General features: G+C 38.0%; 1 protein-coding gene across 6 annotated transcripts in view; it reads left to right on the top strand.

The window, feature by feature from the left end:
• Nucleotides 1-14952, top strand: part of ATP9B (ATPase phospholipid transporting 9B (putative)) — a 116303-nt gene that overhangs the window by 69391 nt on the left and 31960 nt on the right. For all 6 annotated transcript variants that reach the window (XM_081205789.1, XM_081205788.1, XM_081205792.1 and 3 more), the window contains 2 exons: nucleotides 8286-8446; nucleotides 14008-14150. In XM_081205789.1, coding sequence (XP_081061915.1) covers nucleotides 8286-8446; nucleotides 14008-14150 — 304 coding nt within the window. The remainder of the gene's footprint in view (nucleotides 1-8285; nucleotides 8447-14007; nucleotides 14151-14952) is intronic.

Here is a 14952-nt window from a genome sequence, read left to right as displayed (position 1 = left end):
CACCGTTGGGGTACTGGCTAAACATTCTGGGGATCTCGGTGTCTGGAACAAAAAACAGGTTCTTCCTACCGCCATCAAATATGCCCCAAAGAGCAGTCCATTACTTTGTCTCATATATTTCAAGATAAACTGTTGAAAACCAAGAGATCTTCTATCTGCATTGCTCTGGCCCTGGTTCTGGGCAGGAAGGGAAAGGAGATTGTTGGCTGCTTTGAGACTCCTCAGGATAGTGATAAAGTGGGATATCAAATCCAAACTCCTCCTCCTCCTCCTCCTCCTCCTCCTCTTCCTCTTCTGTTTCTTGGCCAGACTAGTGTGTGGATAGACCTTGAGAATGGGATAGTCTTTATTTAGATTTCTGAAACTTATTTGTGGTGCTGTATTGGTGAACACCTAATTGTTTTTTGTTCCTTTGAAATATATTGCAGAATACTTGCTCTCTAGACTCTGGGCATACAGATTTCTGCCTTGCAGGATGTTGTTTTACTAGAACCCTGAGGTCCACCAACCAGTCAGGTGCAAAATAGTAGCTGGAGTGGAGATGGGTGACAACATATTCCTAGAATTAAGGAATGGGTGCCTCTGAGCACATGTTGGCCCAGGAATTTGTTTTCATTCCCAGAACTGAGCACATAGTCCTGTCACACACAAATGTAGTCTTGGTTTTCTCCCTTTACACATCATCTCGGCAGCTGGACTGTGATGAGGGGCTTTTTGTTCAGAATTTTGCTAAACTACTAATAGATACTGATCTACATTCTTTGCACTCCTAAACCTGCCTACTATGTTTTGCTTTGCAAAGTTCTATCTTATAAAAGTTAGATTTGCAGGGTTGTACTTCAGAGAAATAACTTACAGCTCTTCTTGAAAGTTAAGCCCCACTTGTGTGTAACGGCAGTTTCCAAATGAGATAACAGAAAAAGCTCGAGAAGGTTGCTTGGCTGGAATAGTTCTGCCATTTCCCCACAAAAAATAAGTGTGATGGCCTGAGATTCCAATTCTGAGAGTGAACCGGAGGAATCCCAGCCGGCACAGGAGTCCCCGCCTCCAGGGCCGGCTGAACTAGATGCTGAGGAGCCTGCACCTGTGCCAGATCCTCGGGAGCAGGCACCAGGTGAAACCATTCTGGCCCCAGAGGTGCTTGAGGACTCAGTGTCTACAGGTGAGCCTTCCCCAGGGCCCAGTAACCCTTCGGCCTCTCCTGAACTGCAGAGGCTTAGGGCAGAGAGGCGAAGGGAACTGGTTTCTCCCAGGAGGAGTGCTCGCCTTAAGGCCAGGAGAGGCGGGGCTTCTGGGGGCCGGGACCGCCCCTGGCCTTAGAGAAGATCAAGGTCAGTCAGTCCGGTCCCAGGTTGCGGGAGCAACGTCGTTGTGGAGTACCAGCTTTTACCCGGACCTAGACCTGTACTACCAGTGTTCCTGTTCCCGCCCGGCTCCCTGTTTCGGACCTTCCAGTGTTCCTGTTTCCTGCCCGGCTTCCTGCTTCTGATCTTCGAGTGTTCCTGACCCCGCCCGGCTCCCTGTTTCGGACCTCGCGTCTCAGCTTGTGAGCTGCTACCAGGCTAGTGACTCAGGACTGAACTTTGGCTACGGTAATAGTACCTTCCCCCCCGGGACCAGCACAATAAGATAAACTCAACACAAGAAGGAAACTAATTTTGAAACACCTACTGCTGTTTTCTGTGGGAATTCTGGCATCAGCTGCTTAAACATTATGGAATGTTAAGGAACATTTCAATTGCTTGTTTTTTAAAAAGTATATATACAGTCATACCTCTTGTTACGTTCGGTTCAGGTTACGTCTTTTCAGGTTGTGTTCCGTGGTGACCCGGAAGTACCGGAAAGGGTTACTTCCGGGTTTCGCCGCTCGCGCATGTGCAGACGCGCAAAATGATTTCATGTGCAGAAGCGGCAAATCACGATGTGCACAAACGTGTGTTGCGTTCCTTTCAGGTTGCGAACGGGGCTCCAGAACAGATCCTGTTCGCAACCAGAGGTACCGCTGTACAAAGTATAGGAACGGTCAGGCTGTGTGCTGATGCAGATATGGAGCTGAGAGGAGTAGGTAGTAGTTATGTGAGGAGTGAATATTTTTTGAGTGTGCATCTGTGTGAATGTGCGTATATGTGAATACATGGGGAAGTATTTGAGACTGTGAAGGGCAAATGGCAAGAGAAGATATATTACACACAGAAAAAGAAGGTATTGCACATGTCAAAACCATATCCACAAATCTGGCTTGTCTCTACATGTATACATAGCAATATATTACAGTTTGACAACAGAGTTCTCTTGAATAACAAAGTGTACTGTAAAACATTTCAGATAGTGATATTTCCCTTGGGCTGTGGTTGTGAAGAATCCAAATGGAAGGAAAGTTGCTCGCTTTACGAGAGACTTTGCAGTTTAAACTAGTTAACATCGTTCTTGAGTGCCCTCTGCTGTCTGAATTGGGCTATGCCTGTTTGTATCATTAAGAACATTACTTATAAATGGCCCTACGGTTTTATGACGTGATAAGATTTTACATTTTAATACAGAAAACAAAATAATTTGCAAGAAATTTAAGAAATGGCTGCTGCTGCTGTGAAGTGGGATCTTGACATTTTGTTACTCTTGCAAAATATTTTAAAACATTTGTTTGTGAAACTATCTGGCAGTCAGAATTGTGAAGATACATATTTCACATAATTGCTGCCAATAGATCTTTGCATGCCTTCAGTGTATTTTAATATATGTCATCCAAAGTAATGGTGCCATACTAAAACCATGTGTTTGTACTTCCCCAAAAAACTGTTCTTTAGAGTCTGTACATAGATAAATGCAACATTTCCTTACAAACCAAATATCTCATATTATTTAACTGTTAGTACTATGCAACTTAGACTTAGCTCAAGATAGACAAATACTACTGCAGTGTCCATTTGGTAATTAAACTGAACTATAATTGTTGATTAGAGATGTTTTAAAATGTTTCCTAGAAGATGATCATTTGAACAATTTTCTTAAATTTCAGTTTTCAGTGCCAAAGTTGTTATTAGTTGTCGTTTTTCACATTCAGGTTCTTCTGCATTTTTAGCTTCTTGAAATCAAGTACGAAATTATTAAAATTTTACCTTCCATGAGCAGCCAATTGTTATCCTGTACAAATATTAGAAGACTTGCAACAGCTTTTTACTTCTTTGGGAAGCATTCCCATGCTCAGTTATTGCTTTCCCTTGCGATTAAATAATTGTGAAGCCTTGGGCAAAATACAGACAATGACAAATAGATTCCCCCCCCCCCCATGGAATTCTTATTTTAGGTCTTTTCCATTGCTTTTGAATTTACTCATCAAAAGACAGGCAGAGCTTTTGGACTGTACATGAGGTGTTGTGTGTAAATTTACATATTGTTTTGTGTCAACCAAGCATGAAGTGAGAAGAGTTAAATAGAAGAGATGCACAAAGAAGTAATTGTCATTCATTTTGTTAATTAGCATTAAAATCTTAATGTTAGTTTTTGCAGATTTCACTACCCGATCAGTAGAAGACTTTGTTTTGTATGAGAACTGTCAGATTAATCAATAAACTTTGTCAGTTGATCTGACAGGAATCAGAGTTTTAGACTTCAAAATTGTAATAATTTGAAGATGCACAAATTAAAACTGGCAATCAAAAAAGAGAAATATTTTTCATCCAATTAGGTTATTGTAAAACATATTTGCAGATCACTTACAGTTTTTCTGTTGCACTATACTATACACTATGCAAATATTATTAAAACTTATTATTCTATAGATACTTTTTCTCTAATTGAACACCAGACTTGTATAATCTATAATATTTAAAATTGAAAATGAGATCAAATGGAAACTAGAAAACCAGTGTCTAACCATTTGTCTGGTCAGCTGCATTGTATGTTGGCTTCTGTTGAGTATTAACTTTGAAAAGTAAAGCATTCATAAGCATCATTTATGCTTAATTCAGTTTTAATAATCAAACTATCCTTGGATGTTACAATTTAAATATGGTTGAGAGTCGCTCCATGTTATTAATCAGAATCTCAAATGAGAGTAGGCGGATTACTCCTTTAGTTCTTGTATTAGGGTGGAATGGCACTAACATTCTTTGGATCTCCTGCTGACCTTTTAAGTACTTGGTGAATAAGGCTGCCTAGCTTCTCTCCTCAAAGCACTCGGGACACTGTAGTCGTGTTGGATTTTGAGAATCATATTGTAATTAAAAATGGTTGCCTGTCAAAAAGTATTACATTGCAAAAGTTGCATTTGTTAAAGCTATCCATTTAAAAAACGACTTATGATAGATTTTATCTTACTTTTAAACAGTTATTAGGAATATTAATAAAATTTTCTTTATAATGCTGTTTTATTGCAGTATACTTTCATTTTAAATGCTTTGCATGTTCCTCTTTATTGCGCACAAAAACAAGTAATTATTTTATTTTGAGCTGTTTTTCAGTGACATATCACAATAGCACTACATTTCAGAGATTAGAACCCTTAGTCATTCAGTGATTTGAAAATTAAACAAATAAGACAACTGATATTTTCTTGTTTAAGCAGGACAATGCCATACTTACCCTTTATTGTTGGTATAAACCATTATTTGGCTGAGAACGATTAGCTATTTAAAACTTGCTACATAAATTAAAGAGAAGCTAAATGGATATGTGATTGTTGCCATTAGTAGCATTTTAGATTATACAGGCAATTATTGCGTTCATTATCCCGGAACAGCCCCTTTGCAAAACTATTGTGGTTGTCTTCAACATTATGTACAAATTTTCCCTGGGAGATTAAAATTTCTAGTGGCATATACGACTTTGTCATCAGTTGTTTGAAACAAAACAAAACATTTTGATAAGGAAAATTGTTCTATAGGCATTGAAAATTGTAAAAACTATTAAGAATACTCAGAATAAAATTTAAATCTATTTACAAATGAAGTCTTTTATGTTGTTTATGGTAATTTTAAATAGGATAACAGGTTTTTAGTCATAAAAAGATGAATTCCTTCTCTTTAGAAAGACAACACAAGACATGGAGATAAACAGCTTACAAGTTTTACATTTATTTCCCCCTTTTAACATGTATTAGAGCACAGGTTTTTGTGTGTGTACATAAAAATGATAAGGTAACGTGATGGACATATGACCATGGGAGAAAAGTTACCATGCATAGGCAATCACTTTAGCCGAAAAGACAAATTTGCTGGAGCGGTTGAAAAAGTGTTTACCTCTCAAACTTTTTGCAGTTTGTTTTAAAAGTTGTTTAAGCCTATTGAATAAACCCTAAGCTAGCATCCAAATCTGTCTTCATCAATTAGGAAAGTTTTTATCCTTTTGGTTATCTACACATGTGTATCCAGTGGGCTATGTATAATGTTTGGGCCCATAAATGCCATTTCTCAAAGGAAACTTTGTATTCATTTCTGTCAGGTTTTGTCTTGGCTTTTACAGTCTTTCAGTGCTATGATGCAGCAAGAAAAGTGTGAGGTACTGGTTATGCATATTGCAAGACAGTGATTCTTTATTTTATTACAAAAAAGACCAACTCTAGAAGGCCAGATTAAATCATTCCTTTCACTTTTTAATGGGATTTGGATGAATAGAGTAAAATATGCACTTTGCATTCATTGATAGCATCTTTAGGTTGAGGTAATTGAGTCTTTTTTCCCTGACTGAATGAATAATGACTTCATCTGATCCTCAGCGAGGCCTGAAACTTAGACTGCCTTTGTCAATGCAAAAAGATCTGGGCTTTGAAACATGCTCTACTTCCCTGGCTTAATTTTTCTTCATTTTAATCCAGAAACCTATTTTTCTCAATAATTCAAGCATAAACTATGTAGTAGTTGAAGCAGCGGAAATTGCAAGATATTTGTCCTCGTTGTGCTGCTTTTTAAATGCAGCTGATAAATCAGCCACTGTGGTCTTCAGCTGCCTAGTTCTCAAGGGAAGGAACAGCCCAGAGACAAGCAAGAATGTTGGAATTTTCCAAAAGTATTTTAAATATAATTCTTAAACAAATTGTTTTCCCTCTTGAAGTATTGTACCGTATTTGTCTCTCTGATGGGAGCTAAAGAGTTTTCTTATCAGGAATATTTCCCTCAGAGATAATTAGCCAGCTGTCGCCATAGTGTCATCTAGAAGAGCCAATCAAAGTATTACACTGGTCTGAAGGGCTCCTTGTATCAATATGAGCCTTTGATTTTGAAATGGAGGTATTTGAAATATAAATGGTGAAAGACTGTGGAGCAATTTTTAATTACTGTAGCTTTTTTCTTTTCATTTTTATCCTGGAATTCAGTAAGGTTTAAATTCAAATGCTTTGTAAAGCAAAGATTTAAACTAATACCGGTGTGTAGGGGGAAATTTTACCTTCATTTGGTGCTCATTTTCTTTTGAGTTCCATGGCCTTGGCCATATCTGAAAACAACATCAAAAAACAACTTTTTTGCCTTTTAGATTTACATCTGTCACACTTTGATGCATGCCTTTGGGATAAATAGGGGTAGCTGAAGCAAAGGCTGGGAGCTTCAGTGTGACAGTGAGTAGGGAACTATCTCCTATGATAGTTTCAGACTGCTTTCAGGGGAACAACAGCCATAAAAGAGGAGGCCTGCCCAGTTACAAATAAAATCCAGAAACTGAGAGCCTTCCATGCTGTCTAGGTTCACCTTAGTTCTCATGTTCTGAGTAAATGTTTGTTTAAGAGATTTCTTACCTGTACTTCACCATAAGGTCCCAGGGCTGGTTGCTTGCAACCATATAATTATACAACATAACAATCGAATAAAACAGTTTTAAAACAACAATGCAACAATGCCCAAAATATATGGGTAGAAACTGCTTTATCAGAAGGCTAAAACCATAGTTGTGTAATTGTGAAAATTAAAAAATGCAACTAAAACACAGAATTCAATTTCCTATGATTTTTTCATCGTTCATTTAAAAAATATTAAAATACTAATAGGAATAAACATAGGGTTGCCATAAGTCCAGAATTTCCCAGACATAACCTGAATACTGCAGTTGGAAGCGTTGCCTGGCAAAATGTCTGGGAAAATCAGGACGTATGGCAACCCATGTCGGCAGTGTTGTTTTTGCCAATTTTCCTTAAAAATAGTTCAAAAATGTCATTTTGTGTTAACCAAAATGTTTGAAAGTGTACAAGCAAAGTTTGAAATCTCAGAAGAATCAGTGTTGAGGGAGATGGAATAAGATATCCAGTATTCAGGAACAATGCTTCAGTGTTCTGCATTTTTCTCTGTCTCCCCCCTCCTAGTACCAGAATAGCAAAATCTATATTAAATTATGTAAGGAGCACCTCATGCAAATATGCATAATTAGAATAAATAAAGACAATTTGGTCTTTCTGATTACAAAATTTGAATTAGTTGGCACAAAATGTTATCTTCATAATATCATGCACTACATACAGCACTAGCTAAAAGCAGTTGGTTTTGTTCATGAGTTGCAAATTGAAAGACTTGTCACATGGTTGGCACTTTTTCATGGTTTACAGAAGTCTTCCCTGACCTGGTACTCTCCAGATTCTCCAGCCACCACCCATCATGCTAGTTGATGGCCAGACCAGCTCTAGATGTCATGTGTTCTTTCCCTAGTATACTTCCATAAAAATGAACATTTGCAGGGAAGGTGCCTTCACACATATGGTTCTACGCGCCAAGGTTTCCTCAGGATCTGGGATCCTAACTGTCCAAGTTCTAGTTGTAGGTGGAACCTCCGCGCCAAGGTTTCCTCAAGATCTGGGATCCTAACTGTCCAAGTTCTAGTTGTAGGTGGAACCTCCATGCATACAATGATGCACAAATGGCCCACCCTTACAGATATTTGTGCTGTGCACACAGACGTTAGGAGAAGTGCATGTGACGTTGCAGGCAGGGGCCATCCAGCATGGTCCCAATCCTTGCACCTTTGGTGACATATTCAGGACCAAACAATGCCCAAAGAGGGCTATGGTTACACAGAATTTACCGTGGGGAGTGTAACATCTATGCCACTCTTGGGAAAACTTTTGTGAAGTACCCTCAGAAGTGATAGGGTATAGGCTTCAAAGCTTGAAAATAGTGTTGACTGAGTAATTGTTCTGAAACCGACTTTTCTCATCTTCACAGTCGCTAACATCGAGATTGGCTCAGAAATCTCAGATTGCAAAAGGAGTGGCTGTTTTTTTCTATTTTTTATACTGTATATAAGTATAACATTGTAGAAGTATTTGTACAGCCTAATGATTTCTGAATTTATGTTGCTTCCTTTAGGTTGGCCTGCTGGATCTTGAACTGAATCAACTGACCAAAGCACTGTTCTTGGCTTTAGTTGCACTTTCCATTGTTATGGTAACCTTGCAAGGGTTTGTGGGACCATGGTACCGCAACCTTTTTCGATTTCTTCTTCTTTTTTCCTACATAATCCCTATCAGGTATGTATAAGAACAAGAGAGAAATACAGATATCTAATTTCACTAAATGTAGCTTTTAAAAAACAAAAAAACTGTACCTTCGGTTCTCATTGTGTAGGAAATTGATCTTATCAGGAAGCTGTAGTAGAAGGTACCAGCAAATCTGCAGATACTGAAGAGATCACTGTACCAAAAAACCATTCTGTTGTACTTTTTTGTATAATGTTAAATCTAGCTGAAATATTCCATGTAATAATCATATTACTTGCATTAATGCTTTTTAAAGGGTGTAATATTTGTATATCAGAAAATACATTGTGTATTTTAAAGGCTTGCTTGATTTTATTCAGGCATTCATAATTTATCCCATTCTTTTAGTTAAAGCATTGGGCATGAAAACATTTTTTACCCTGCTATTTAGATATCTTTAGTGTTAGGTTATTGGCCCCCTCTATATTTTAAAGTTAAATATGTTGTGGGTTATGCTGGAGATCACAAGCAAATAACATGTCTTCTGAATAGTTCCATTTATTAAGTATTTAGTTATTCAAAACAAAGGAATGAACAGACATTACTGTGATCTTGTAATTTGCAAAACCAGCTTTCATTTAAAACATTTTACCTTGGTGGAATATTTCTCAGTAGAAAAAATCACTCTGGACTACTCAAAGGTAATTTATGCTACTGGTTGATATTATTCCTTTTAGCTCTAATTGTAGACCTGGTGTGACAGAAGTGACCAGCACATTAAAAAAAATCAACACAGATTCTTCTGTATATAACAAAGCTGCAGATAGCCAAACTGGACAGTGATCTAAGTGATGAGTCATTTTCCTCTGTCCACAGGAGTTGCAGAAACCTAGAATAAAACAGGTTTAAGACATGCATGGACCATGATCTGATTAGAATTCTTCTGCCTCTGTAGCTGTTTGACAAAAGTGTTAGCAGACTCCTTGGCTTCCTTGGGTCAATTCTTTAGCCAGATATTCCTCGCTGACGCCAACCCCACTTTCTTACTCTTACACTATCTGATGAAAAAATTGGTCCAAGAGCTAAGTGTACCCTGAAGGGCACAAATAACTGAATGCATATAAAAGTAATCTAAAGAGGGTCTAATTTGGGTGAATGAGCATATTTGATTATTACCCAAAACCTGTTTTCCGTGCCATAGTTTAGCACTGGAACTTATAAAGAAAATGCCTTTGAAATAGTGTGTCTTTCAGCGTGTATCTTTCCCTTAAACTGCTTAATAACTAGGCTTCACACAGGTGGGATTAAAAATCAGGAGCAACAAAGTAGTAGTTGTGATTTACACAAAGCTTTAACTTCCACCAGATCTCATTTTAGAAGTTCATTACTTTTAAAGTTCCAAGACTTTTTCTGGTGTGACCGGTGAAGATGGGAGGAGCAGCGGTGCTGCAAACTGGATTACTAAAGGCAGTAGCTACTCTTCAGACGTGTAACTTTGGATCTAGTTATTCCTACTCAGAATATACCCACTGAAATTAATGACCATAGGTCTATTAATTTCATTGGATCTACTCTGAGTAGATCTTAGTAGGAAACTGCTGATTCACAGGAACAAGCATGGCTTGGTTAGGTTTTAGGGCTTTTTTTTTTTAAGAAACCCAAACATATGTTTTCTTCAATAACGACTGTTCTGGAATAGGAATTTCATTTGTAAAAATAATTCACACTGGACCTATTTATGGAAAGTAAGGCATGTTATGAAATAAGGTCTGGTACCATAATGATGGCTAGAGCTTTATTTTTGTCTTAGTAAAACTTGTCTTAGTAAATTGGCTTGCTACTTTTTGCTACCTTTTGTTAATCATTACAAATAAATCTGTGTATATTTATGCCTGTAATTTTGTGTGTCTAGAGATGTAGGAAGCTCTATGCTAATCATTTTAATACATCAATTCTTGGTCTGACTTCCTTAAAAAAAAGTTTTATAAAGATAAAGAAAACAAGTTTTTGTTTGTTAAACTATCAAGTGTCTCTCTAAAGTTAAATCACATATTCTGTTACCACAAATTCAGAAATGGAGGCCATATACACGAGCAGTATCCTCCCTGCTCTACCTGAGTCTGGCATTATGCATTTGAAATGATGGGTTTTCAGTGACAATTTTCATTTTAACTCAGCTGACAATGCTCTGACCACACTTTTCAGACTGTAATTATGTTGCACAGTTTCCTTTAGATTACATCTTACTAGGTAACATAGTATTGGCATTACTTTTGAGTTGCCAGTTTCTGCATCATGCAAATGTGTTGCAACAAGGCTTTGTCTCCATTAGAATCTAGAAAATGCTGCTTTGGGAAGATATTTAAGACTTCCCAAAGATTTAATAGTTATTGCAATGCTGTTGTGATGCTTAACCACATGATCATAAAAATCAGGCGAAGTTGGCAATTGCAGGTATGTAATCAAGCATCTATGAGTGTTTCATGCACCATACATCAAGTTTGGGGCATCAGTAAGCAGAATGAAATAAAGCAAAGTTGGAAAGAAATAGTTTTATTTGCTTCCCTTTTAGTTCTTTTGCTGCTACAGGTCAAATATTTCTATCACAGCTCCCCTAAGGAATTTTATTTGGCTAAAGGCAGCTGGAAGTTATTGTGCATGACACTACAAAACTATTCTAAGTAAATCATCGGGTGAAAGGATACTATTAGCCCATCAGGAGATCAGCATTCTGCAAAGCTGGCAAGGTAGTGACTAACAGAATAACAGAACATTATCTCAGGGCCTTTCCAGATGACTTTTTTAGCACAGTAATTGCGCAGTTAGTTGTTGCGCGGAATCCTGACACTCTTTCTCAATGTTGCGCTTTTACGGTGATATTTGCCCAGTGCTCAGAGTGTGATATTTTGTGGCTGGGGAAATGCTGTTTCCCCCATGCATGTTCTCTTCAATTGTATGTGCTCTGTAGAATCCCATTGCATAAATAAAGAGAAGTGGTGGGGGATTTCAGTGCAAATGGTTAGAGTACACACAATCCTGCAGCTTGTTTCTGATATCAGAAAACTTGCTTCCTTCTACATCTAAGCAGTGCCAATACAGAACCAAGAATTCCAAACCTGCCCATATATATTATGCCTAATTGACCCAATTTCAATTATTAGCTGTTGCCAGAACTATCATTAGGGACAAATTACATAACGCTTCCACCCACTCCCTGATCTATATTTTTAAGGGATCTGTTTTATATTTATGTTGGTTCTTTAGAATGAGGTGCTCCCCTGTTCTTTTAAGGAAAATGCCATCAAGATTGCCCACTCAGGAATGGGTCGCCATTTAGTGAACCCTTATTTATATTGGTCTTTAAAAGCTGTGTACTCAAAGTTTCCAGTGTGTAAACACACATTCACTCTGTTTTTTGTTTGTTTGTTTTTAAAGCAAGCAGTGAACATTAACACAGCTTGATGCCATGATAATGCTAGCACCAAGAGGAAAAAATGTTTTTATAGACCACGAAGGGTCCCTAATGGGCACGAGTGTTGGATATCTATAAAAGCTTCTCTCATTTTATCTAAGGCTTACTGTAGGGAAGATTGGTGAGAGACGGAAATATGCATTCAGTTTTAGATATATCCCAAAGGGTGCATGGGCCTTATATAATGTTGGGTATAAAGTTGCCCTTTTTCTGTACAGTATCATTCTCATCTTTTCAGCAATGAACATTCATTGCTATTCTTCTACTACTTGTCATTCATGTCAGTAGGCAAAACTTGACAGGAAGTGCTTTGGGTTTTTAATGCCTTCCCTCAGTCACTCTTCCTACCCTTTTCATCCCTGAGGAGAGCATTCCACAAGTGGGGAGCCACCACAGAAAAGGCCCGTTCTCATATTGCCACCCTCCAGAACTCTTGTGGAGCTGGCACACGAACAAGGGCCTCAAATGATGATTGCAGGGTCTGAGTCAGTTCATATGGGAAGAGCCTGTCCTTGAGGTATTGTGGTCCTGAGCTATTTAAGGCTTTATAAGTCTAAGGCAACACTGTGAATTGGGCCCGGAAATTAACTGGCAGCCAGTGCAGTCAGGCCAGAATTGGTGTTATTTGCTCAAACCATCTTATCCTAGTGAGGAACCTGGGTGCTGAATTCTGTTTAATGTCTTAATTTGTATATTAAGATACTTTTATAACTGTTTAGAGTAGGTAGTGTCTTGATAACATAAATGTTTTAAGTTTTTTGTATCAATTCAGTATATTTTCTTTTAATTGTTGAATGATTCTGTGTACATAGCGGCAGCCTTTGGCTATGTGCAATAAAACTGACTGACTGACTGGGTGCTGAATTCTGCACTAACTGAAGTTTCTGAACTGTCTTCAGAGACAGCCCCACCTATAACAAGTTGGAGTAATCTAACATAGAAGTTACCAGAGGATAGACAACAGTAATTTGTCTATATGCTATACCTGTCCATTTTAATATATATGTTCTGCTTCTATTTAATTTAATAAACACTAGGTTCAAAGGAGAGCATTGCTTTAAGAAGATACTTGTTAATAACTTACATTTGCTACAGTATCATGCAAGGAAAAGGCTATTTAATATGATGCCATCAGCGTGCACAGTGTTTTGCAAATCTAAAGCACCAATGTAAAATTCAGTGCAAAGGAAAGAACAGCACAAGGTGTGAATACAAATGCAAGCGTTAGAAGGGAAGAATATATGGTTTCCAATTATACAATCTTAGGTATAGTTATAGTAGATAAGGGTTTGTGACAAAAGCGTCATAGAAAACAGGTTTTTAGACAGTATTTGAAGGAAGTAAGGTGGTTGCATGCAAATGTTTTAAGACACAATACCAGGCAAGAAAAGGTAGAGTTCTTTCAGGGAGCAGGAAACCTTCAGCAGGCTGAAGTTTGTGGTACTGGATGAATGAAACCACAAGAAGGGACATGAGAGGATATAAGAGAGAGTGGTAAGGACCACAAGGCAATGGAAGACATTGAAGGGTAAGGAGTTTGTGGTGGATCCACATGTACACACAAAGCCAACTTAGGTTTTTAAGGAGGGATGTGTGGGCAGAGTGACAAGAGGCTAATTGTTTTGGTGAACTGCACACTTGCAGCATTGTGATTGTGTATGCAAACATGCTAAAACCTGAAAATGTGTTTATTGTGAGATAGATAGATAGATAGATAGATAGATAGATGCGCTCAGGATTTTCATCTGCCACAATGCCTTTATGAACCAGGACCTTACTACAGCTTAACCAGAAATTATATCAGTGCAGTGGTCTAAGATTGAAATGTCAGGCACAAACACTAAATTGAATAATCTTCTGATAAAAGGAAAGATTAGATGTGCCTAAATCCTGATTTCTGTGAGAGTCAGGAAGAAAATTTTCCTGGGTTGCATCCACAGTTAATTGAGTGATTAAAGCATAACTAGCTCTTCAAACTATTTTTAATGCAATTTGAACACTCTTGCCTCTTGATATAAAGCTCCAGCTCATAGGACCATCAATTGCTTATTTAGATAAACTCCGCTATTGGTTTAACGTTTTGTTTACTATCATAAAGAGTGAAGTTGTTAAACACAAGAGGGACATATGTATTTTTCAGTTTACGTGTGAACCTAGATATGGGCAAAGCAGCCTATGGATGGATGATTATGAAAGATGACAATATACCTGGAACAGTTGTTCGAACAAGCACCATACCTGAAGAACTAGGTCGTCTGGTGTATCTACTGACTGATAAAACAGGTACAACTTTTAATTGTATTCTGTGAATGAATGTTATTTATAGAATTAGTGCTGTTGACATATTTCCTGATTTGGGTGCCCTAGTCTAAACGTTGTAAGATCGGTTACCTTGATAGAACAACTGTTACTTTAAGTTAAGCTAATGTTTTAACTATGTGTTTATGACCAAAGTCCAATAAAAGAGAAAAACGTCCCTTGCCTCTCTGTGGATACAGAAGGGTAATATGTAGAAAAAGGAGATACAATTTTTATGCTAGAAATGCTCACAATAATTATTTGTTTGCCCTATGAGATACAGTGGTGCCTCGCAAGACGGAAAAAATCTGTTCTGTGATTCTCTTCGTCTAGCGGTTTTTTCGTCTTGCGAAGCAAGCCCATTGACGGATTAGCGCTATTAGCGCTTTTAGCGGCTTTTAGCGGCTTATCTGCTGATTGGATCAGCTGATAAGCGGTTTAGCGGCTTTAAAAAAGGGGGGGAGGGAAAAAACCAGCAGGAACTCGCAAGACATTGTCGTCTTGCGAAGCAAGCCCATAGGAAATTCGTTTTGCGAAGCACCTCCAAAACGAAAAACTCTTTCGTCTAGCGAGTTTTCCATCTTGCGAGGCATTCGTCTTGCGGGGCACCACTGTAGATTTACTGTTCCATTTTACAGGGGATGACTGAAAATGAAAATGACTTGCCCAGAATTTCAAACAAAATCTCCCATGTTGTTGGTCGTTTCTGTTTTGTATTTAAACTGATATGAATAAAAGGGGGGGCACTCATCCCTTGGAGTGCCCATGGTTTAAGTCCTTTGCAAAT

This window comes from Podarcis bocagei (genome assembly GCF_964188305.1).
Source record: "Podarcis bocagei genome assembly, chromosome: 8".
NCBI lineage: Eukaryota > Metazoa > Chordata > Lepidosauria > Squamata > Lacertidae > Podarcis > Podarcis bocagei.
The sequence above is the reverse complement of the archived record's forward strand: the minus strand, read 5'-3'. Positions and strand labels throughout refer to the sequence as shown.